The 24191-nt window shown below is 40.2% G+C and overlaps 1 protein-coding gene across 1 annotated transcript in view; it reads right to left on the bottom strand.

Annotated features, from left to right (window-relative positions):
* cpxm2 (carboxypeptidase X (M14 family), member 2) overlaps positions 1-24191 on the bottom strand; it is a 26243-nt gene extending 2052 nt beyond the window's left edge. Inside the window, exons 1-13 of the mRNA XM_034860162.1 lie at positions 23384-24191; positions 18990-19091; positions 14865-14974; positions 12597-12736; positions 8769-8853; positions 7499-7649; positions 6982-7070; positions 4955-5078; positions 4591-4787; positions 3532-3711; positions 2299-2596; positions 1816-1955; positions 1129-1228 (exon numbers count right to left, since the gene is read on the bottom strand). Of these exons, the coding sequence (XP_034716053.1) occupies positions 1129-1228; positions 1816-1955; positions 2299-2596; positions 3532-3711; positions 4591-4787; positions 4955-5078; positions 6982-7070; positions 7499-7649; positions 8769-8853; positions 12597-12736; positions 14865-14974; positions 18990-19091; positions 23384-23666 (1999 nt within the window). The 5' untranslated portion in view covers positions 23667-24191. The remainder of the gene's footprint in view (positions 1-1128; positions 1229-1815; positions 1956-2298; positions 2597-3531; positions 3712-4590; positions 4788-4954; positions 5079-6981; positions 7071-7498; positions 7650-8768; positions 8854-12596; positions 12737-14864; positions 14975-18989; positions 19092-23383) is intronic.

Genomic DNA, 24191 nt, shown 5'->3' with positions numbered 1-24191 from the left:
TAAAGGCACTGCTATTATTTCGAACACAACTGTAGGTGTCTCAATTTACCATGCAGAGATCTAGTAACTGTCAACCATAGTCCTCATAAATTGACCGAAGTTTAAAATTCCAACACAAAGAAGGGCAAGGAAACGGACATCGGCAAAAAGACATGCATCCGGTTGAATTTCCTACAGCTCCAAAGCAATACCAGAAGTGGAACGTTGTGGATATAGACTATAGGCCACCCGAACGCTACATGTGGACATCTGCCATCTCGCATACAAATGGTAGAAGAGAATCTATTTGCTTCCTAGAATGCTTAAACATAAAATTCTAACAAGCCAGTAAACACTCACAGGGGTGTAGCACAACATTCTAGGCCCTGTGGAAAGACATTCTGAGGGCCCTGGGTACTCAGTCCCATTGCTAGCCCCAGTCCGCCACCCCTGAATAATCAGTCTGGCAAGAACATCTTTCAGATATCAATGTGAACGAGTAGCATTCAGGCTCTGTCCTGCCTTCTCAGCAAATACAGTTGATTCATCCAGATAGCTGGACAACTGCTTTGCAAACGTCTGTTTTTGAAGGTTCAAACAGTTCCAATTTAAATTCAAAGCAGCTGAAAAGGTACATTTTTCAAAATAAATACCCTGAAATCTTTCCTGACTGTAACTGAGAATAGCAAGGTTTCAGAAAGGAAACAGTGGCTTACACTTTATTCCAGGAATAATATGGACTAATGTCCTTTTGGACAGTCAATTTCACGCTCTAAGTACAAAACTGCTTTGGCTTTGAAGGCTGCATTATTTTAGGCATCAGCACAGATTGCCTTGAGGACAAACAATCGATAGTCAAATTCAGAGCAGGAGGCCTCAACGACGCTGGCTATGATTGTAAATTGAGTCAGACGCCACCCTGTTCCAGCTGCTATTGTGTATGCTGTTTATTCCTTGTTACAGTGGTCATTCCTAAGGAATCATTTGAAGGGTAGACAGTTGTGTCAGTGCGCCCTGCTGCTTTGATTGCAAAATCTAAGCTTGCTCACATAAAATTACAGAGATGAAGTGATAAAATGTCTACATGCTGCTGCAAAAAAAAGTCATTTGGTTGGTATTGGAAGAATCAGGGGAAATGTGATGTTGTACCTGTGCGAATATCATGGCTGATGCCCTCCACAGAGATGATGGCATTCGCTATTCCGCGCCCTTGCAGGTCCCTCACCACACCTTTAATCCCACGATGCACCTGCACATTAAAAGCATGCCCCAAGGCAACCACGTGTGAAGCCAGCTCCAAGTTTACCCATCAATATCTACTTCATGATTACACAACGTGATCATGTCATGTATAATGAAAGATCTTCAAAGTTAAACATGTTTTAATATATTTCCCACTGATCCAGCTTCAATCATAAATTAGAGCTGTGACCCAACATGTGGCCTCTGAAGTCCACATCACAAGAGAGAATATGACACAACCGGCCGACAAGTCTTTCCAAAGTACCCATGACAATGCAGCCTTATTTTGGCACAACCTTTGCAACCATCGATATCTATCTCAATAATTGGTTTTACTGCAAATTTCAGAAAGGGTTTAAACATCCATTTATCTAAATGGATCGTTGTTAAAATACTCTTGAGAATGTGTAGAGTGTGAGATCAGCTTGTACAGTATTGATGCAGCATTTTTAGTAAACACTGTACTGAGAAGATAAACAGGAACACAGTGATATTTCACATTCCTAAAATAACGTGTTTATTTGGCTCGCTTGCATGCACACGTGTTGTCTTGTGTGTCTGTGTGAGTTGCAGGGGGCTGCTTTGCCTCTGTACCTGCTCCATGAAGACAAGAAGTGACTCGCGATTGTTCTCCCACTCCTCAGGCAGTTCGCTCTCATGTGGGAATTTGTCACAACCAACATACATCGACAGCTCAAAGCAGTTGGTGTGCAAATAGCTGAAGTCATTCATACCTGCCAAAAAAAGAAAAAAATATCTGTAGGGTGGGGTCAACTTAAGTCAGCATTTTGTCACATTTGAGGAGAAGTTGGGGTTTTAATTAAGAGTGGAATGGGTTTGAATCACTTTCACTTTTGCCTTACATTGTCTGCCTTTGAATTCTCACATGATGCTTCAAGCTGAAATATACACACTTCAAAACAGCCAAAGGGGTTCAATACTGAATATGCAGATGTGTTCATGTGTGCTAAACAAAGCTACAGCTCAAAAGGATCAGAGCTGAGCAGAGAAATCCTGCAAAATACAGTGTAAGGGGATCAGTGAAAACAAAACACCCGGGCATCTATGGACACTAACTGCCAGCCGCGGTGTGCCAGGATGCTCCATTGATGGTGCCGTCCTCTTTGGCGAAATCTTCGGTGTGGCAGACCCTTCTGTTGGCAGCAGTCATCAGGCGGTGTGTGGACGCGTAGGAGAAGGCCAGCCAGCGGAAGACGTGGTCATCAGGGGTCGGGGTCGGCTCTCTGACCACCCCTTGGGAGCGAGTTTTGTCGTACGGGAAAGTCACCACCAGCTCGCCTCCCTGGATGTTACTGCCCAGCACAAAGGGCATCTTCTCCATCCATGCTGTCAGAGCCCGTGTCTCCACAGCAACCTACAGCGGGGACCCAGGAGAGGGGAGGATAATGTAATTCACAAAATCAGCTCAGTGCTGTGATTGCAAAATTAACTCCCTCACGGTGAAAACATTTTCACTGCTCTTAAGACGGAGTGTTAAAGCGATCAAACATGCTGGTCACTCACACCAATACTATGAACTATTTTTACTTATATTTAGTCTGAAAAGTCAACACATTTTCATCAAGAGGCAGCAGGCCAGCTTGCGTCCAATGGCTTGAGTTTGCATGTTACAATCAGGATATTGATTGAAAAAATACGGCTGCTGTTTGAACTCATAATTAAACCAGCCCTCCTATATCTGAGCACTGGTGGGGCCGGTCGGTGAGGCGAGCGAGGTTAGTTTTCACAGCTCCGTAAGCACAGATGGGGATCCAAGCTCTGCAGCTGCAGCAGCTATTCTGGAGGCTCTGTGTGACTCACTCGTGGCTCTCGGTCACGTCAAAACACTCGTGAGGATGAGCTTTTAATAGGTCGCTGGGTCTATTTTGGCTCACAGCCTCTTCGTCACAAATAGCAAAAGCATCAGTTTCACTCAAATTAGACATCACTGGTATGCCCACGAGCCTGTTTTACCCTTTTCACTCATAGGATTTGTTTGTTAAAGTGGAGGTGCAGGGTAAGGACATGTCATTGTAGGTGAAGTCCCTGGAATCTGAATGGCAATCACATTTTTAAATATAAACACAAAATCGTTTTTTTGACTGTGCGTTGTAAACAATAAAAGCTGTGGGAAATGTTAAATTAAATTGCTAATGTTTAAATATCTCAGAAGTTGCAGCCTGCAGATTTTGGGAACACGTGGCATTTCTGTAAGCTTTAATCAGGAAATTGCATGTCTTTACCTGTAGGGATGATATAATATACATATTTAATATTTTAAAAATACAATATAACACTATTCAGACTCACTGAAGCATTTTTGGATAGGTACCACTCTGGGACGGGCACATGGTGGTTGAACATTTTGCGAGGGATCCACTTCTTTGCCTCGGCGTCCCACAGGATGGAGTTGAGATCGGGGAAGTTATGGTGAATATCTATTCCATCATTGCTCCATCGACCCAAAGACCAACCGCTGAGCTCTGAACCCTGTGCAAAATAACAGCAGTTCTATGATCGCAGATGGAGCAATGTAACATGGCTCAGATGGCTTCATGGGAGGTGTGGAGTGAGGTTATCGTCACATTTGGCCTCCCTGCCATCAAAGCTCATCCAAAAAAAGCTGCTTAACTCTGTAGAGATGCAGAGTGGGGCATTTATTCTAAGGCATAGTACTTACTTAGTACTCTAGTGATCCTTTCATATTAGACAGAGTAATTTGATTTAATGTTAATCCCAACAATATAGCTCAATGGCTATAGCTTAATTCATCTTTCATGCCATGATGCCATCAGCCATAGTGTTTATATGAGCTGAAAAACAAAAGACCGGCCTGTCCACTGCACTTGTGTACGTCACATAGGGCTGAATGGTCTCTCATTTCTTTTAATGTACATGCGCATTTCAGTACAAGCTAACATGGCACCATTAGCTTTTGTAAAACAATGTGTTATAGTACATACTGTGCAGTGCATCGACACATCGGGTCACCAAAATACATGATATCATTGACTGTAAAGCAGTGTAGCACTCAGCCTTGCTTTTGACCTCCTCTTTATCTATATCTTTATCTATCTATTTGTGTATCATGAATATTGGCCCTTTAATCTCTCAGTCCTGAGACAATGCCTAGCAGCATGTGTTGCAGTGCTCATTTACAGCAGAACAGGCAGCCAATGTCCATTTACAATGTATTACAATAAATAAAAAACATTCATTGTTTATCAAGGCATTTCCACCAGATGATTCGTACCAATTTTTCCTGCATGCACCACATACTCTCTCATGAGACTTGACCACAAATATGTTGTTTTCAGCGTGTGGCCAGCGTGTGATATGAGGTCCCTAATGGCCGCCTTGCAGACCTACCACTTCAAAGGCTTTCTCGTACCCATCGGGGTTGACAGATGGCAATAGATGGATTCTGGTCTCTTCCACCAGGTGACGTATCCGCTGGTTGCCGGACAGATACTCCAGACACATGAACTGCATCAGCAGGAGGAGCAGCTCTCGTCCCAGCACCTCGTTACCATGGAAACCTGCTGTGTAACGAAACTCTGGTTCACCTAGACAACAGGTCCATACGAAGGGAGAGATGAGGGGGAGAAAGAGGGATATTAAATATGCAATCACTGCAACTAAATGTACACGACCCTTGCTCAGAGCAACGCAGTGTGATGTCTCTAATGTTATTTTGCATTAAATCACGTCCTGAAGCCTTAAATATACTCACCAACTTCATGCTCTCCTGGGTTGTCAGAAATCTCTATGGCATACAGCTTGAGGCCGCTGTGGCTCTTTCCTATGTTATAGATCCGGGTAATGTTAGGGCACATTTCATTGACCACCTTCATAAGCTGTGGATGGTAAATAATAAAGCATCAGCTCTCAATATATTATGTAAAGTTTGTGTTTTTGTACTTAACTTTTAACTTGACATTTAGGAATATTTAATGTTACATACAGAAAAGCACTTGTTTTCAGGTGCTTTAAGAACATTTCACTGCCTACTTTAACTTATGAACAACACTGAATGTAAGACTTTTAACCAAAGGCCTTGAAAACTTATTTCCTTAAAAGAATAAATAAAAGAGTACTACACAAACACACAATTGCCTGCCAACGTTTTGGTTATTTTGATGAGAGATTTTGCTAGTTTTTTTCTTTGCTGCTAGTTTGCTTAAGAAAAAAAGATGTTGCATACTTCCATGCACCAATCAGGATTGAGTAACCTTTGAATTAGAACCCAATGACAGCTGGTGGGTTGTTTGGTTACTTTCAATCAAACCTTTAACTTTGACTGTTGCTTATTTAGTAAGGATTATTATATTTTATAGAGAAATATAAAAAATGTGTGGAAAGGCAGCCAAGAAAATTATGAAAACAGTTTTGTGGGGGAGCTGATTAAAATAGCAACAACTTCTATTACCATGTGGGCATGTGTGGAGACACAAAGAGGAAGTGCAGCATGATAAAGACTAACAAGCTGCTAAGAAATCTGTTTTCTTCTCTCTTGTCCCCTTGTACTTGTGTAAAGCGTCCTTTGGTTTTTATGAAATGCGCTATATAAATCTATGTTCTTATTATGTTGGTTGCTACAACAAACTCTTATTGCTTTGGCTTGTAACACAGAGACAGTGATACCCGGTTTGGTCACGATACATTCAAAGTAGGCTAAATTACCATATGCAACACTTAGAAGTGCAATGTTGCATCTGTAACATTCTCCCCTTTTTAAAATGAATGAGTATCTGCATCATCTGACATTTACGCCACCACCAAGTGGGGTGAAATCACTACCGCTTTTGTCCAAAGAAGCCGCTGAAATCAACACAAACTGAAAGTTACATATAGCCACTTTAAACTAATGTCATCATTAAAGAGAAGCTTCTTGGTCGGGATGTGCAAGGGTTATGGTATTGTAATATCTTCCTCTTTGAAATATGTGGAAAATATTCTTTCTTTCCAACTATTTTATTATATCTTTCAGCTGTCCTCGCTCCGACAATATCAGTATTCTCAAGGCTACATTAAAATCAGTTCTCTTTTCACTCCTCTCATGGCACATGTACTTTATTTGAGAAGCCACAATGTGGCTATTTCCACTGACACAGAACTATTTTAAAAGGCTGTGGATAAGGGTGAGATACGGTACCAGCTAAATGAGTACATGTAGAAAAGAAATGTCAAGTCTTTAGGAGCTGAGTTTCAAAAATAGTCCTTCCTTTCTTGGCAAAGGTCCATTGAGGATGGACACCCTGCGTGATACACATTACAGAGAAAAATAGCAGGAAAAAAACAGGGGGAAAAAAGCTTTACAATGAGACATACGTTCAGAGCATTAATTGGAGTAAGTCTCTTTGTGGGTCATAACAGCAATTTAGGACACCTGTAGTTGAATGTTTGGCATGAGGGAGCTGCTACATCACAGGCAATTGCGATTCACAGCACTTGTACCTTCACAACCACTCAGTCACAGTGTAATCCGTGACAAATACAGCTGTCCTTCTCGGTCCAAACAGGCTACTGTTCATGACAACTATATGAATAAGTAATGACACAACCCAGGAGATGGTTAATGCATTTTCATGTGGCTGGCAGCGCTCACTTCATTTGTTACTGCCCACTTTGTTCTCTCAAAGGACACAACTTGTCTGGTGTTGGCTCGCAGTCACACAAGATGTTTTATTGCTCCATGCTCTGGCGTCTTTGAATAAGCAGGCGGCTGATGTCTGTTGTTTTCTGTTCACTGTGACTCACCTGCCTCATTTCTTTATAGCTGTGGTGCCTGAAGTCCAAGTTGTCTGTCGTTGTGACTTCATTGCGTCGGTGGTAGTAATTATTGGGATCTGTGAGGAATCAGAAAACATATAAAGGAGGTGGATGACTTATTTTGTTTGCAATGATACCAAAGAAAAGGAACGATCAGTCATGTTAGGTGGATTGAGACCATTGGCACCTTTCTTCCTTTCCTGCAGTTGAGGTCAAGTTCTGCCAAATTACAAATAACCATATTTTCTCTCTTTTTATTTTTACTTAAATGTGTGACCCTGCTGTGCAAATCTTTCACTGGTACAATTGTTTTCATTTTGGATGCATGGAGGCTATCCTCTTGACAATGGCATCAATTCCGAAAGTGCTTACTGTATTACTGCATACTTGTCTTTCTGAGAGCGTGAATGCTGTATTTTTTAGTTCTGTGTGTCTGAACTAGTCCCCAATCCTAAATCAACCTGATGTTTCTACCCTCCAGCGGGAGGACATACAAACCCGTCACCTGGCATGGGACAACCAAGGATCTCCACTCTCATACAGATACTGCCGCTGGGAAACCACGAGCGAGGGTTGACTCGGATGTATCGGCCGATCATTGGCGCAGGAAAGATGTTCTGGACTGGGATCTCCTTTTCCTTGTTGCCAGTGAAGATCTACTTAGGCGAACACATTCATCCAAAAGGTGAAAAAAGGACAATTTTTTAGACATTTTTTTGCAAACTGAACATCGGTTGATTTGAGCTATTTTATGACATTGGTCATCAAGGACAAAGCCTTTTGATCAGGAGTTGTAAATTAACCAAATATTAGCCTAGAATGTCATTGTCCCTAAAAGATGTGTAAAGACAATCAAAAACACTAATAAATTCACGAAGACACCATTTATAAAGAAAAGGACATACAGCCGATGTTGAAGAAGCTTTTGGAAATGGAATAAATTCAGTGAGAACATGCGCAGGACAATGGTTGTTATGCTGTGGGCCGCATAACCCAAAGCAAATACACATTCACGCACCTTTAGAACATGATTAAACCTTGATACCACCAGGAATTTATTGTAAATTTTAACACCCACCATTCTAAATCTTCGCTGCACCCTTTGGCATTTTGCAAGACAGTTTGGCATTTGGCATAAAAGGTGTGTGAGTGGGTGAGCGGGAAGCTTGTAGCTTATAGACTAAATTACTGTAGGGGCATTATCTCCCACATCTATGACATCACCAGCCAAGGGAGTGTAGGGTTACACCAAGATGTCATTAGCTGCGACGTGAACTGCAGTGGGGAGCAGCGAGGATATCATTTTCCTCAAAGACATAATCTGATCTGCATGCTTATTGATAATAGGATTATTAATATTGTTGTACTCTCACAGGCCGAATGCATCAGTGATCAGTTGCTGTTTTAGTTTGTTGTCAATAAATTCCTGTCTATTCAATTACATCAAGTGCTGAGACTGTAACTCTGACAATGAGCCAGAATCAGATTCCCATCTGCTTGAGGATCATCAGTGTTTACTACTGCCTCCCTCATTAAGCTTGGAAATAAGCAGAGAGGTAAATCTTCCTCTGTAATGACTGTCAGACAAGAATTAATTTTTCTATTATGCTCCAGTCAACAAGGGACACACAAAACAAGACTCCTTATGAAGCTAGTTTATGGGGAGAAAGCATAATAATGCTTGCGCTTAAAAGCTTTATAGTGTGATAAAAACTGCCTACTTTATAGATACTTTTCAGGAGAAAGTAGCTTTTAATGTCATGATTGTTACTCACCAAGTCCTTGGAGCCGTTCTTCAGTGTTATCCAGGTGTGACTATCATTGCTCACCATCACCTTATACGAGGTCACCCAATCGCTCCTGTTAGGATGAGAAAATCAGGGCATGGGTGGAAGAAAAGAAACATCTTATCAGGCTGAATTTAATGCAAATGAGGTGACTCTGAGGAAGTCACTCAGCTTGAACACGCTTCATTCTCACATGATGGAAGTCTGTTAAAAAGTAGCAAAATGGAAGAGGAGGTCAAATAATTTATATTCGTAATATTTACTTATATCAAGTGTCACTTGAGCCTCTTATTGCTTACATTTTTGAAACATGAGCAACAGTGAAGTTTGCCAAACAAATTACTTTCATTTTAACTGGATTGAGTTTTGGGTCTGAGTTCCAGAATATGTTTGCCAGATAATCAGAGTGAATTTCCATTGTGTTCCACTTCATTCATTCATTCATTTCTTCATTTGAATCGCTGAACAAATCAGAAATGTTGGCGTAGATTCAGGGGTCTAGGACCAGGCTCACAATGCACTGGATTATTTATGTGAGTGATGCATGAGTCATGAATTCGAAAAAACACAGTAAATGTTTAAGGAATAGTTTGACTTCTTGGAAAAAGCACTTTCTTGCTCTCTAGCCAATGAGATGAGACCACATCTGTACGTTAAATATGACTCTGGTCAACTGCCATTTAGCTTAGCAAAAAGGTTGGAAGCAGAATTTCAAAAACACGTCTACCAGTATGGTAAGTGTTTTACAGGCTGATTTCAGTAATTTACCGAAAATATATTGTACTGTCAACTGAATAAACAACCTTGAACTTCTTAAATTAGCATTTCAAAAATCCTGGCTATGGTCCTGGCAACAATAATCTAGCTATGACAAAAACAACGCAGACTTAATAATCACAGTGATAGATCATTTCTTATTTATTTTTCTAAATTTTCCATTTAAAAAGTAGTTTAGGTAGAGCACAGAGTAATAATTCAATGCTTTTTATGTCTATCTGTGAAAACACTTCACAGGTGATTTAACGTCCCATCACGCCAGACAGAGCTCTACCCACGTGAGCAGTATGTAGGTTGACAGTGGCTTCCCAGCTCCTGGATAAAGGCATCAGGGCTGAGCTGGTCCAGCCTGGTAAGAATTCCCAGTTCTGCTAATTAAAGTGCTGTTATAGACACCGCAGACAGTTACATGCCCCACAGAGCTAATTGCGGGCAAAATGCTGTCTTGAGCCTCGGTGTCTTCCGTGCTCTCAGATCGTGCTGTTCTAGAAGGAAAATCACCACCACAGCCTAATAAAGTATCTCGCAATGCTCTACTACACACCAGTTTTTAGAAGTCTGGGCCCATCCGTTCCAATTAAGAAGTACAAAGAACAAACATTGTCTTGGTGGAAATGGGACCCTGGTTAGGTGCAAACACATCATATATTTTACTTTAAGTTCCCTATTTGAAAATGCTACCCTAAAGCCATTATGGCAAAACACAATTTACTGTAGGCAACACACACCTATACAGTGGGGAGGAGTTTTCTGCAATGTTCTCTGACACAGTAAGCGCGCATAGTCCGGTCTAGCATGATATAGAATCCAGTTTTGTTGAAGTGTGGGCTGAATAATTCAAGGTGAATCACCTTGACTACCAGGATGGGGTGGGAACCATCAGAAAGGTGTTACTCGATCATATATGATTGTACGTATTTTAACTTAATCTTAAAAACAGTAACAACACACTCTTGCATGGTACTTGAAGCGATGAGATGCATTTCTGGGTTTTCAATTTTAAGTAAATGTCTTCATACTCAAAAAGGACGCAGCAGGCTGGTGTACTGATGAGGTGAGGCAGTGGACGGTGAGATTATACACATGCCTTTGTATTTGGAAGTTACATTACAGAATTTGCAATGGAGACATGATGGTACTATAATTCATATCATAACGAGCTTCATAGACACCGTCAGCAGCACAAAGTAAACTCCTCCCATGTTGTAGTCAGTTTACACTTCCAGTAAATATAACTGAAGTCTTAAAATGTGTTCAAATCCCTACTGTTCAATCATTCATCATCATTCAACATCATGGTGTCCTTCATCTGAGTGGATTGAACAAGCTTACAGTGCAGTAAAAACACTTCTCCAGTGTTGTTTTTAAAATGCAATGCCCTTTTAAGAGAGATGAAAGAATGAGGCTGTACTCCAATCAATCAAACTCATAAATCCTTAATCCCACAGTGAAGGGATCAGAAAAGACTTGTGAAAAGGGCAAACGCCAGGGAAGGTTCTACGCCATGTGGACGAGATTGAAAACCTTGTTTTGTTTATATTTGTGAAGTACAATCTTCCAGTTGGGTTTAGAGGAACATTCAAGACTCATTTAGAGTTCTGGAACAATTATTGCTGCCTCTCTGCTTCTAGTTTTTATTTCCCACAGTTATTTTGAAATAACTATGGGAATTAGTTTATTAGATTTTTGGCTCCTTACTGTGTTTGGATATAACCATGTTGATATGCCATGGTTATAACAACATATCATATATCAAAAACTACTGGATAGATTTCCATGAAATGTGGTCCACACATTCATGTCCCATCAGTCTCAACTGTACTTTGGTGCTAATTGCCAATTGTTAGCATGCCATGATGCTAAACTGAGATTGTGAACATGGTAAATATCATATTAGATATAAGACATAAATGTTGGCATGTTAGCATCATCCTTGTGAACATTTTAGCACGCTGGTATTAGCTCAAAGTGCTGCTGTGCCTACTGTAAGTACAGCCTCACAGAGCTGTCCGACCATGTCTGTACACTCTGTCTCTGACTTATAAAAATGTCATGATGTCAACCTGTGCTTGAAATGAACTTCTCATATAAGTATATCACTAATAAAAAATAACAGGGGTAGCAAATTGCAGGTTGTTGAAGCAAAAAGCGTTTTATGAATGGCATGACATAACTTGTTTGTTTGCTTCTTCCCTCATATTGAATTTTTCAATTTTTTCCTTTTCTAATCCATATTAAATGTGCATAATTCTGAAGATTTGTCAGAAGTTCCTTTTTTGATCTACAAAAATGAGTGTCCTCTAAGGCAGGGGTCTACTACGTTTTTGAATTCACTGACCCCAACTGTGAGAGAGACAGAGCAGGGACCCCCTATTATTATTAAATTGCGTATTAAACCGGGCCAACAATAACGTGTGCAGCCTAAAGACTTTATACATACCCTTTTAGTGCATAGAATACTGAGCTATTATAACAATTGTTGGTATGTTTTTATAAATCATGTTTTTATGTTGCACATTGAATCCTTAGGATGAACTGTGTCTGTGGGTGGCTCCCTTAGTGACCACCTACAGGCCAGTGAGCTTCGGATCAATGTACTGCTTTTTTCTTCACAAATAGGCTGATTTGTAGTTGCCAATACTTTTGGATTGGACATGTTGGATTCATGTTTAGACATTTTCATCTTTGAAAAAAAACTTTCAACATTTGCAAAGAAACAAGTTAGACAGTGTGCAGGAGTTTCTTTCCAACTTTTCCCCCTCCAACGCACCTGTCTCTTGTTATAGATGTGCAAAGTATTTTTTCTGTAATGAAAATAATTAATTCTGAGTTCCCCCTAGGGGCCCCAGACCCCTGTTAGAGATCCCTACTCTGATGGTTTAAAATAAACTTCAAACAGACATCCCTATCATTTGATTTAAGGCAATTTAGAGAACTGGCATGAACCCCATGCCCCAGAATTAGCCTTTAACGTTAGCTTGGATCCTCATTCTCAACCATGTGCAACTCTCTATGCGTGTCTGTAGGGTTCCTACTCACGACCAGAGGGAGCTTCTGCCTTGTGTGATGACCCCTGTGAACTTAGTCAGCCTCCTGGCATCCACCTCAAACCACTGCAGCGGGTCATCTCTGCCAGCGCACCAGGCCCCGTCATAAAGGTCATCTTCATAAAGGCCAGCCTGCAGTCCAGAAAACAACCGTGTAGAGCAGAACTTTATCCCAGATGTCCATGTGGTAACACAAACACACAGTCTGTTTGGTGCAACACACTTATGCTGTACACCTCCGCCTTGCTTGCATTTGTTAAATATTTGTTAAAGGTCACTATGTTGACAGTGGAGGGGTTGAAGCATGCAAAAGTCAAGGCTGAGATGTTTCGATTTTAACCTCTGAAACTAAAATATGCTGTCAAGATAAGAATCAGCTTAGCTGCAGTAGATCAATGTTTCTTTTACCATGATGAAGGCAGTGCTGTAAATGTTATAAAACAGGCTACATCACTCAAAGCAGACTAGATCATAACTAATGGAGTGAACAAGTGAAAAACAAAGCCTTAATGGACTGAGCATTGAAACTAACTTATTACAATGCTACACACTCCATGAAGCCCGTACTCTACCAGTTGACACTGTTGGCTCAGAGCGAAATGCGTGAACAGTCACACACATGCTGTGTGTGTGCTTCTTTCTGTTCTTCATCCAACTGCTAAGATTATGATGACATACTGCACTGTAAACGCTGAGTGTGTGCAATCACTGTCTCTTTCTCATATCTGTCAACTCTCTTTGAAGTACACCACTCAAATAATATCAAGAAGAATGTGAATTGACATTTTTTGTACAAATTAAGATTACACACATTAAGATAGAATTGGAATGGGTGTGAAACACAGTGATGATCTGACAAATTTCTGAATAATTTTAGGTTTAATACTCAACATCACAGTCTTGTGTCTAATTCCTTATAAAGTGTTTACATCAAAATTAAAAGTCTTTTGTCAAAGTCAAACATGAAGAAAGTTAGGATTTTAGAATAAGTCATGTACGTCTGAAGTTGCCTCAGTGAATGGATTTCTGGAAGAATGTATCTAAGTTAGAATTATAACTCAGTAAACAAACATGTACACATCTTCCAGTACTGAAAGTTGCGTGGCTCTGTGCTTGAAACAAGCTGTGAGGTCTATCCAACTTCCTGTCAGGATGCAGGTTCGAAACGAAAAAGATAAAAATGTCTTCATTGAGAAAGAAAACAAAGCGATACCCATACTTTTATTTACATGCTGCTAGGAGAAGTATTTTCCAGCCTTAGGAAGTAAGTGTTCAGCTGCCTTGAACCAAATTCCTATAGATTCAGTGTGGCATGATTGTTGATGATTCGGCAAGTAAATAGGCCTACTTCTGCCAAGGAGGTTGTGTTTATGTACACAACGTTACATATATTACACATTTAGAGGGTGTTGAGTGGTGTCTAGCATTTCAATTGTTCATGTTTCACCGCCAGTATACATCTCCAAATATGAAAAAGGGAAAGTTAAATTCCTTACATCACATAACTCTTGGTGTCTGGAATCAAACAAACTGTTGCAGCTACAAAAAATGAAAAAAGCCAAGCTACATGGCCAAAAGCCCAATTCAACAGGCAGCAACTGTTCTATCAGTTTTTCTCATGATTTACGGGTAATTGTTTCTATAATGGACTCTACTGCATCTCTGCCCTTGTAGGATTCTTGAGAGGCACTAACACACACACAGAGGTGTGCACACACCCCAACAAAAAACTAATCCTGTGTTTCCTGACACATAATGCCTTGTCGTCTTGTAGGGATTAAGAGCATGTGTGCATGTTGCATTAATTGTATGGATTGAAAGCAGTGCAGCCTGCAGCAGATGAGGCGTGCTGCAGACAGGACACATGCTAATGCCCTCAAACACTGCTTGCACTAACAGGAAATTCCTCTTTTCCCAGATACCAATCTTTTTTGTTAGTCTTGGGGATGTGGCCCTGGTTCGATGGCAACACTATCACTATTCAGTTGCTGAGTTACTGCAAGCTCATGATAATGTCATCCACAATTAACTGAGCAAAAGACAGTTATCGCAGGCGCCATCTTTCCACAGAGCTTGAACATGAACTTAAACTGATTCTAAAATTAAAAGATGCTATCTCTGGATTATATTTCTTTTGTATTGCTAATTTGAGGGGCTAAATGAGGCTTGACGCATTCAAGAAAGGTGAAATATATAATGCAAGTCCCAACATTTCTGGTAAGCTTACCCAAGCTTCCAACAATTTACGTTCTCATCTCACCTGAATGTTAAGTCGACCTCTGTGAGCACCAAGGCCGTAGCGTTTCGTAGTTGAAGCATGAAGCTGGAAATCATCAATCTTCAATGTCTCCAGTCCCATGGGAGGGCATTCTGGGTAACGAGAGTGACAAATTAGCCTGTGACGCTGATGTTATGTATCATGTGTTGCAGTGCTCCAGGATAATTGCTTTCTGCACAGTATGGTATAGCTCTTTGACTCAACAGTAATAAGAACATTTAGACTGTTCACAGTGTGCTCAAATGTGAACCAAATGAAGACAGCAGCTGAACTCTGTGTTTGTTACTGAGGTAACTGTGTTGCTGTTTCTTCATTCTGCCTCCAACAATTACTCAAGATGCAAAACTCATTACATCTTGAGTTATTGTTGTCAAAGCCCGTGTCCTTTGCAGCTAATTTGATCACCTGTAGGAGACAAATCAGGAAAAGTTCATTTCTACTCTTCTGTCTGTGAACACCTCATTTTCTCAAAACCTGGGAAATCAAACTACAAAAGGTGAGTCTGTGTGAAGGAAATGGAGCTTAAATGAGGGACAGAGGCTTTGATGTATAAACTGCTATGCATTTCAAAATGTGTGAGTCTTCATAAATGATTAATGACTGTACACTAAGAACGCTTTCTTTTTTCTAATTTTGCAATGCACGCCTATCACAGCCATCTAACAGCACAATGAATATATAATTAAATTGAAAAAATGTAATGTCATGAAAGGGCAAAAATGGGAAATTGCAGCAGCTACAAACCTGTCAAGCCTTTTTTAAGTTATTTGGTAAAATAAAGATTAATAAGAAGGTCTATTCTCATATATGTGATTGCCTACATTTACTTAATGCATGCCCACTCTGTGCTGAAACCCTGGAATACTTGCTAGACTGAGAGGGTTTTTGGTGCCAATGCTATTAGCAGAAATTGGATAAGCTGACAAACGGGTCAAAATCATGAAAAAGTCGTGATCCTTCCAGACCTTTTGTGCAACATAGTTCCCTCCAAAAAGTTGTGGGACAGATAGTTAAAAAACAAAATAAATCAAAGCAGCAGAGGCTTATTTACCCTGATTTTTATTTTGTAATTTCCCATTAAAGAAACCTTTTTGCTGTTTTTAAAACTCTATGCCTTTGGTTGATCAATTTTTTAAGTTTCCAAGCCAAAACTCAAATAACACTGATGACATCACTGTGACCTCATCCGCGTTATTTGAGTTATCTTCTCAGACTTGTAAGACCTAACTACAGTAGATGATGATCCTAATGATACCTTGAAGGCATCCTCCCAGCCCAGACCACAGGACATGAGAAATCTTCATATATCTACATATATTTCTTACATGTATATATCTTTACGTCCATCTTTGATAGCAATAAGCAGTCATCGATGTGACAAATCATCTTGTAATTAACTCCTTGAGTATGGCAACCATCCAGTAAAACCCACTAATGCCACAGCAATGGTTTGGCAGGCTTGCAGCTGTCTTCAAGGCACTATTTTAGAAAAACACACTCCTTAAAAGAGAAAACTGCAAATGACTTAAGAATGTTTTCATTTGCTGCTGGAGGGAGTTTGTCGTTCATTTGAACAAATGCCTATCTTTAAGTGATTGCAGAAACAGAGTTGGTTCACTAAATAGAGCTCTTTGTGTGAGATTGGCTCATCCTTTGCACTACAATGGATATCAACCAGTGAGTGCAAAATGGGAAAATCAAGATTGATGTGTGAAATTCCAGCTGCCCAACGGCTCTTCAGGTCAGATCATTTGCAGACTTCCCGGATCATAGCGAAAGAATTTCAGAGCAAGAGTAGTGCACTGATCTGTTTTTTCATGCAGCACATGCGGCACATGCTGCTGTCATACAGCAAATGAACACCCAGAAGTGTAACAGGCACAAAGAAGACAAAGACATGTTCTTCAAAGAAATACTGTGGCTTGGAATTTGGTTTTTATAGGATGTATGCATGGAATTTTGGACACATACTGCAGTAAAGTCTTTGACCCATAAAGGAAGCAGCCTTTGCATTGTATAACTGTTCCAGCAGCCTAATATGTCAGAGGCACTGGAGACCAATCACATGAACCCGGATTTGTTAAGAAGCCAAATAAAAAGATGATCAGCATCCAAAATCCACACATGCATGAGTCAATTTACGTTTGGTGCATTGAGCAAACATAAGGTTGAGAGCAAATGAATGCATGCTGTAAAACTGAGATGTAAAAGTTGACCAGTTAGTGTAGTATTCACAGTAACGCTATACAGCAATAAAACTACTACTTGTGACCCTGTATTCCGATATTTAAAATACTCTTGGTATCAGACACACACTGTAAGGCCACAGGCTTTCTGAATGGAGTGAACATATTAGTGACAATCCAGCCCTCAAAGCAGGGTGACTGCCATGTTGCAAAGTCCTAAATCATTATCCCCATCTGAATCCAATCCTTTACAAGAGGACCCACATAGGAACTCAACATTGAACATTATTGAATGAATCGGTTGCCATCTTTTCTATTCATAATCCATGTGTAATTATGTCATTATTATTTCCTGCAAGTAGGAAATGACAAATGTCTTCTGTTGAGGTTTTCCTTATATGTGATAAAACAATTGAAATGTTTATCCCTGAAATTCTGCAACATACTGTAGCTTATAGTACTGACTTTGCATTGTCAGTTGCATGCTGATATATATCTAGAGTTTACAAACATTAGCTAACATTAGCCACCATGAGCTACTGGTCATACCAGACCTTAACAGCAAATCTCCTCAGTGTATTTCACTGAATTACTTTTCTTGATTGTGGGTTCAGCTTTTCATTTATAAGAAGATTGTATTATTTCATCTTTGAAAAGTTCATGGTCTCGCTTTGATGACACATTGTGACATACTGTACTTTACCCCCAAATTATCATTGTACAAGAACCCACGATACAGTTTTGACTTTTCAACAGCCTCTGCAGCTTGACTGCGCAGATGTGACAAACTGTGTTATCTGAGCAGAAACATCTTGTTTCAACACATTTCTGTCCAAGGGGAATAACGAATGAGCCGTTGAGACATCCGCTGAATCAAACTTTGAAATACCTCGCCAGTCTCAGGCCGCAGTTTAATGAATTCCCTATTGTTTTGGTATGTGTGTATGTGGCAGGCACAGAGGTTCTGCTACACCTCCAACAGTGGGCGGATAATTAAAAGTTTTGAGGCTGAACAATTTCTGAAGCTGAGTTCATGCAGCTCTTGATATATAGAAAGTATATTATTTTTTTTGCATTTTACATAAATCAGCTGCTACAAGGAGATGCTGAAACGAAGTTGGAAAACAGATTGTTGTTGAGTCACAGTTTCAGCTGTGAAAACTGAAACATGATTTTGGGAGCCTGAGCCTGCCTGGGCTTCTTGGTGCCAGGTGTGTTGGCATGGAGTTACTATTTTCCAACACACATAAATATCCAACTTTCTGCTCCCATTCTCGAGTGCCAAATTAAAAATGGCAACCTTTCTGTCTGTCTCAGTAAGTTCTTTACAATAGTTTCAACATAAACACATGAATTAAGAGTTGGCCACCACAGCCTCTCTTAATCTCCAAGAATTATTAAATATAGCTTCCTGTTATGCTAAAAAATGTCGGACACTGTGAATAAGTTTAAACAGGTTAGTATCACCGCGTTCGGAGCTGTGGAAAGTCTTAGGTCAAAGCATATGAGCTTTGCCCTAAATCACGCTCTCAGTCAAGCAAGTTTAATCTGTCATCTAAAAAGACAGGAAAGCTACTGGGGCATCCTGGCTGTAGTTTACCAAATATACCATGATCCATGGAAACCAAACACAATGCTTCATATTCAAAGACGACTTCAGTGCCTCTGTGGCTTGACTCCACTTCTGAAAGCATCATCTTATATTGCCAGACGTTTCCTCTGAGGGAAAATATCTTCTCTGAAAAGCTCTTCCCCTTTCCAAAATATTTGTCATCTCTGAGAGAGTTTGTTCTTCTTTTCCCATCCTAACAGCTCCCGTGAAAGTTAAGAAATGATCTATGCACATCAGAGGGTAGAAGACTTTTAATGGGATTGTGAATTTCACATAACAAGTGAGAGTGTCACCGGTTAGTTCACTCACCCTCTTTTATCAAGTTGTATGGTCCTTCTCTCTCTGAGATGCTGTTTGAGGTTTTCAGGGCACTCTTCTTGTTCTTCTCAGCCTTTTTGTTGGCTGTTTTTACTAAGGAAGGAAAAGACATTAATACAGGAACAGAAATAAAACTTGTTTTTCTCCATTTGCTTTGACAGGTCCAATTAAATTTAAAACTGCTGATTCATTGTTGTTAAAGGGTGTGTTCACACAGGACAAAACTTTGGCTGGATTCAGCCCTAACACACAAGGATAGATTCAGAATTGGGTCCCAAACCAAGAGACAATCTTTGGGCACAGAATTAGCAAACATACTCTAAATAAACCTAACTTACATTGCTCCTACATTCAATCACAGTATTTCCCCCACTCACAAGGGCTAAACAGATGCTCATTTAAGATATTTAATACAGTAATACAATACATAGTGTAAGATTACTGCCTCAAGATTTAACTCAGTCACAGGGGCACAGAGTCATGGAAGGGAGGCGTGTTCCTTTTATTAGACTGAGTGTCAGGTCAGGATCGGCCCCACGTGATAACAATCCTTCTCACATCTGAAAGTATTTATCCTCGTCTCATTCTGAGGACAGGGTAAAAATGTGGTTCAGCTTTAGTAAAATGCAAGGCTCTGACATATGATTATTTAGACGTTGGTGAGGTACAGACAATGTTCATGTCAGTAACAAAATAAACACAACAAGTAAATGTCCTGTATTTAAATTCTACTTACGTTAAACCACTACTTTTAGAGTTTTAAGTTTTTGTAGTGAAGCAAAAAAACAGCACTGCAAGGTTTTTCATCTGTTCCCTGTTTCCCCACGTTATGTAATGCTTTCAGATCAGTTAAGTCTCCATGCTACTCCAAAGTTATCAGATCATTTAAATTATGCCCAACAACAGGCTTTTGTTATGGGCGTGAAAAACAATCTCCAAAATGAAATAATTCAAGCTCTGCAATAAATTAGTTTTTTTGTTGTTGTTGTATTTATTTATGTATTCACTTTGGGCAGCAAAACACAGTTCTGACAATTTAAAAGTTGTTATGCTAAACATGTTAGAAAGCAAATGGAATTGAAAATGTATTCATTGCCAAAAGTTATTATGATGAAGATGAATGATTCTATTTCGGTTAACATGTGTGAAAGAAATAATTATTTTTCCACAATTTGACAGCGTATCTTACCAAAAAAGGAATAAAAAAGACATACTAATTTTACATTGTTAAAAAATTACTTACCGTTATTTATTTTAGATTTTTAAGATTTTGTGAAACTCAACAGAGACATACACATGTCCAGCACATCATTAAGTTCAGTTTTCTTTCCATAATTTAACCCCAAAACTGAAACGCATCTATATTTGACATTGGTCCTTACTTTACCAATTTACCAACCCCTAAATAAAAACCTGCTCTAGATCCTGCTGTCCTCAAAAAGTTTAAGCCTACCTCCAATCTGCCTTTCCTTTCAAAAATCCTGGAGAAGATTGTGCACAGTCAATTAATGGCGTTTCTGGCAGGCCATAATATTCTAAGGGTTTTCCAATCCGGTTTTGAAACGTTGCACAGCACAGAATCAGCTCTTTTAAGATTATTTTTGGACCTTTTTCACCTTTAATTTTTGACGGGACAGTTAGGTAAGAAAAGGGGAAGACATGCAGGAAATAGTCACAGGTCGGATTCAAATCCTGGACCTCTGCTTTGAAGCAGAAAGCTCTTGATACATGTGTGCCTGCTCTACCACTTTTCCAACCTGGCCACCTAATGATATATTTTTAGCTACTGATTCTGGTGACTGTGTTACTCTTGTGCTTTTGGTTTTAACGGCTGCATTTGACATAGTTGATCATGAAATATTCATCACACGTTTGAAGCAATGGGTGGGCATCAGGGGCATAGCACTGGAGTGGTTTAAATATTCCTTGACTGACCGAACTTTATGTGTTAACCTTGGTGACTGTGTATCCTCCACTGCTCCTCTCTCGTATGGGGTCCCACAGGGCTCAGTTCTTGGCCCTCTCCTTTTCTCTCTCTATTTGCTCCCACTTGGTTGATTTAGGAAGCATGGTATTTTGTTCCACGGTTGCACAGATGACAGTCAGATTTGTGTGCCTCTTAAAAAGAAAGATGCGTTCTTCTTCAGATTGCTACTTATTTTGATGAAATAAAGGCCTGGATGGCTCTTCACTTTTTAAATTGCAATGATGAAAAGACGGAAGTGATGGTTTTTTGTGGCACCACTTGGACCCCCCCCCCTTTAGATCTGGGTTCCTTGGCACAGTATGTTAAACCATGCATCAAAAACCTAGGGGTTAAAGTGGATCTGAAGCTTGAAGTTTGACAGTCAGATCAAGGATGTTGTCAAATTAAGTTTCTTTCACTTGAGGCAGCTGGCCAAAATGAAGCCAATACTTCAAGACAGTACTTTGAAACGGTAATCCATGCCTTTGTTACCACTTGGCTGGATTACTGCAATGCACTTTAAGTGGGGGCAAGTGGGTACTCCATCGCCCGTCTCCAGATGGTACAGAATGCTGCTGCATGTCTTTTAACTGGCACACGTAAACATGAGCACATTTCTGCCATTTTAGCCTCTCTCCACTGGCTGCCTATTCAATCAAGGATCCATTTAAAAAAAAAAAAAGAAATTGCTTTTAAAGCCTTGAATGGTCTTGCCCTGCGCCACCTTGCTGAGCATACATGCCCTTATGTACCTACACACTCTCTCAGGTCAGATGATCAGCTGCTCCTGAGTGTGCCTAAAACTTAGCGGAAACTCCAAAATTGTGGAATGATCTGCCTCTGCACGTTAAACAGGCCTCTTCTTTGTCTGTTTTTAAATTATGTTCTAAAACCCCACCTCTTCTCTTTGGCCTTTGACACCTAGCAAGATGTCAACTTCATTTAATGCATTTAATTGTTTAGTTTAATTACCTTTATTGGGCAGGCATTATTTTTACCCATGTTATCATGTTTTTTTTGTATTCTTGTATTTTTCTGTACAGCACTTTGGTCAACTTTGGTTGTTTAAAAGCTTAACAAATAAAGTTTGAGTAAATTGGAATTTCAAAGATTTAAATCATTTTAAATTATAAAGACATTCTCTTCATAAAAAATAAATAAAAGTGAATACAGCCAGGAAGGCCAAGTTTTTAAATATACAAGATGTGGAAATTATTAAAAAGATTATAAAGATTAGTGCAGCTTTAAGTAAAGTGCATCAATTAATCTATTTAGTTACTTCCCACGCCTTTGAGTTTCCAGTTTTTTTTCTACCATAAGCACACGGTCAACATGTAACTGGTAGTAAGCCTTCACGGGCCTCTAAGAAAAAAACAATTCATCTTGTTAACATGATGCAGTGTAAAGGAGATAAAACAAACAACTCTTATCAAAGGTATGCAGTGAATTCTTTACATGTCACTGTTATTACATATTCATGCTCTATTCCCACCTGCAGCAGGTATTCCTGCTGAGACACGTGAAGCCAGATGCCTGAAACATGAGGTCACTGTTACTAATACAGCTGCTCTAAATTATCTGCCACCAACCAACTGAAAGCCCTCACGCCTGTTACTTTCCTCCAATCACCTGGCAGGATCTCAAAAAAACCTAAAAACCTGCTACTGCATGTGCTGAGAGTCCTGTACAGAGTGCTTTAAGCTATGTACAGCACTGCTGTGTCTCGCTGCTGTTGGAAAAACGTGGGTTTCACATGTGTTCTGGACCCTGAATGCAACGCAGTCCTGACCTCTGCAGTGGGGGAGGCTGTTAATCCTGCTGAAGCCACACAGAAACATGGCTCTGATCTATGCGTGTGTGTGGGGGAGGCGGACTACCTGAGGAGGTCCTAGTTATTGTTTTTTCTCTGTACAGCCATTACCATGTGATTTGAATTGAATTGAAGCCTTAGGCCCGTTAGCTGAACCTGAGAAAACTTTCTAAATATTACCTACAACTTTCAACTCTGATCTTTCAGCTTTATGTTGTACTAAAAAGTCACTTTCAAAGCATCAGCCGAAACATAACATTTACACAAGTTTGACACAAAATGTTTGTTTTACTGTTTAACCCCAAAGCACATCCTTACTAATTCTATTTTCACTTTTGTTTTGTTAAAACATTAATTACCAGATAAAACTTAAATGATTAGCCATATACTGTCAACTATAGTGGCAACACTGACTTATTATGTCACTTCAAAAGTTTCAGCAGAACTTTAGTTTTCTTACTAAACCCTACTGTTGTGCTGATTGGTGGCCCATGACACTGTGAAGATGATTTTATGAAGGACTTCTAGAGAAAGAATGACGTTTTACTACAACACCTAAAAGCAACACTTACTCAAGTTGTCCTTCTTAAGAGATGGCAGGGCTTTTACCTGATTTTACTTCAGCTCTGTTTTTTTCCGTCTGCGTGCTGCTGTCTACTTTTCCCTTGGGCACTTTCTTGGCAGGCTTTTGGCTGGGTTGCACATGCCTGTCAGGTATCGAGGCCACAGGCTTCTCCAACACTTGGACCTGGTTATACTGCTCTCTTTTCAGCAGCTCATGCATGTAGTAATCCTCATCCTCACCGGCAGAGCCTTGGCTAAGGTCTGCAAGCCCCACAAGGAGACCCAGCAGTGCCAAGGGGGTTAGGAGGCATAGGTGCTGTCTTGTCATGACCCGGGGGATTATCTCCAGCTGTGAGTTCTGATGCCGTCTCCAGAGGAGCCTGCTGCTGCTGCCGGGCTGCGTCCCATCAACTGCTCCCCTTCCTCTCTCTTCCCACTCCAACGCAGAGAGTTTACAAAGTTCTCAGAGCGCTCCAAGTCACTGACGAAAGCAGCGGAGCCAGAGGGTCCATAGACGCCTCAGTCTGAGAAAAATGCAGTGAGGGAGGGAGAGCAACAGAGAGCAGGAGATGAGGGAGAGGAGGCAGGGAGACAGACAGCACAGTTGTCTCCTTTAGATGCTGGCAGGTGACTCAAAAATAAACTTTTTTTTCTTTCTCTCTCATAGATTTAAACCAGCCCAGGCTGCTGCTGACACATTGCAGAGTCACTGTATGGACATTGGCTTTGTGTGGGTAGAAGAGAAATAGGAATAGAAAAATCTCTTGACACATTTAGGATCTGCTTTCATCTCCATATCCTCCCACTCTGTCTGGGGCAGGCTTTAACCAGAGGAAAGTTTCTTCTTTTCCTG

This window comes from Etheostoma cragini, chromosome 21 (genome assembly GCF_013103735.1).
Source record: "Etheostoma cragini isolate CJK2018 chromosome 21, CSU_Ecrag_1.0, whole genome shotgun sequence".
NCBI classification, from domain to species: Eukaryota; Metazoa; Chordata; class Actinopteri; order Perciformes; family Percidae; genus Etheostoma; species Etheostoma cragini.
The sequence above is the reverse complement of the archived record's forward strand: the minus strand, read 5'-3'. Positions and strand labels throughout refer to the sequence as shown.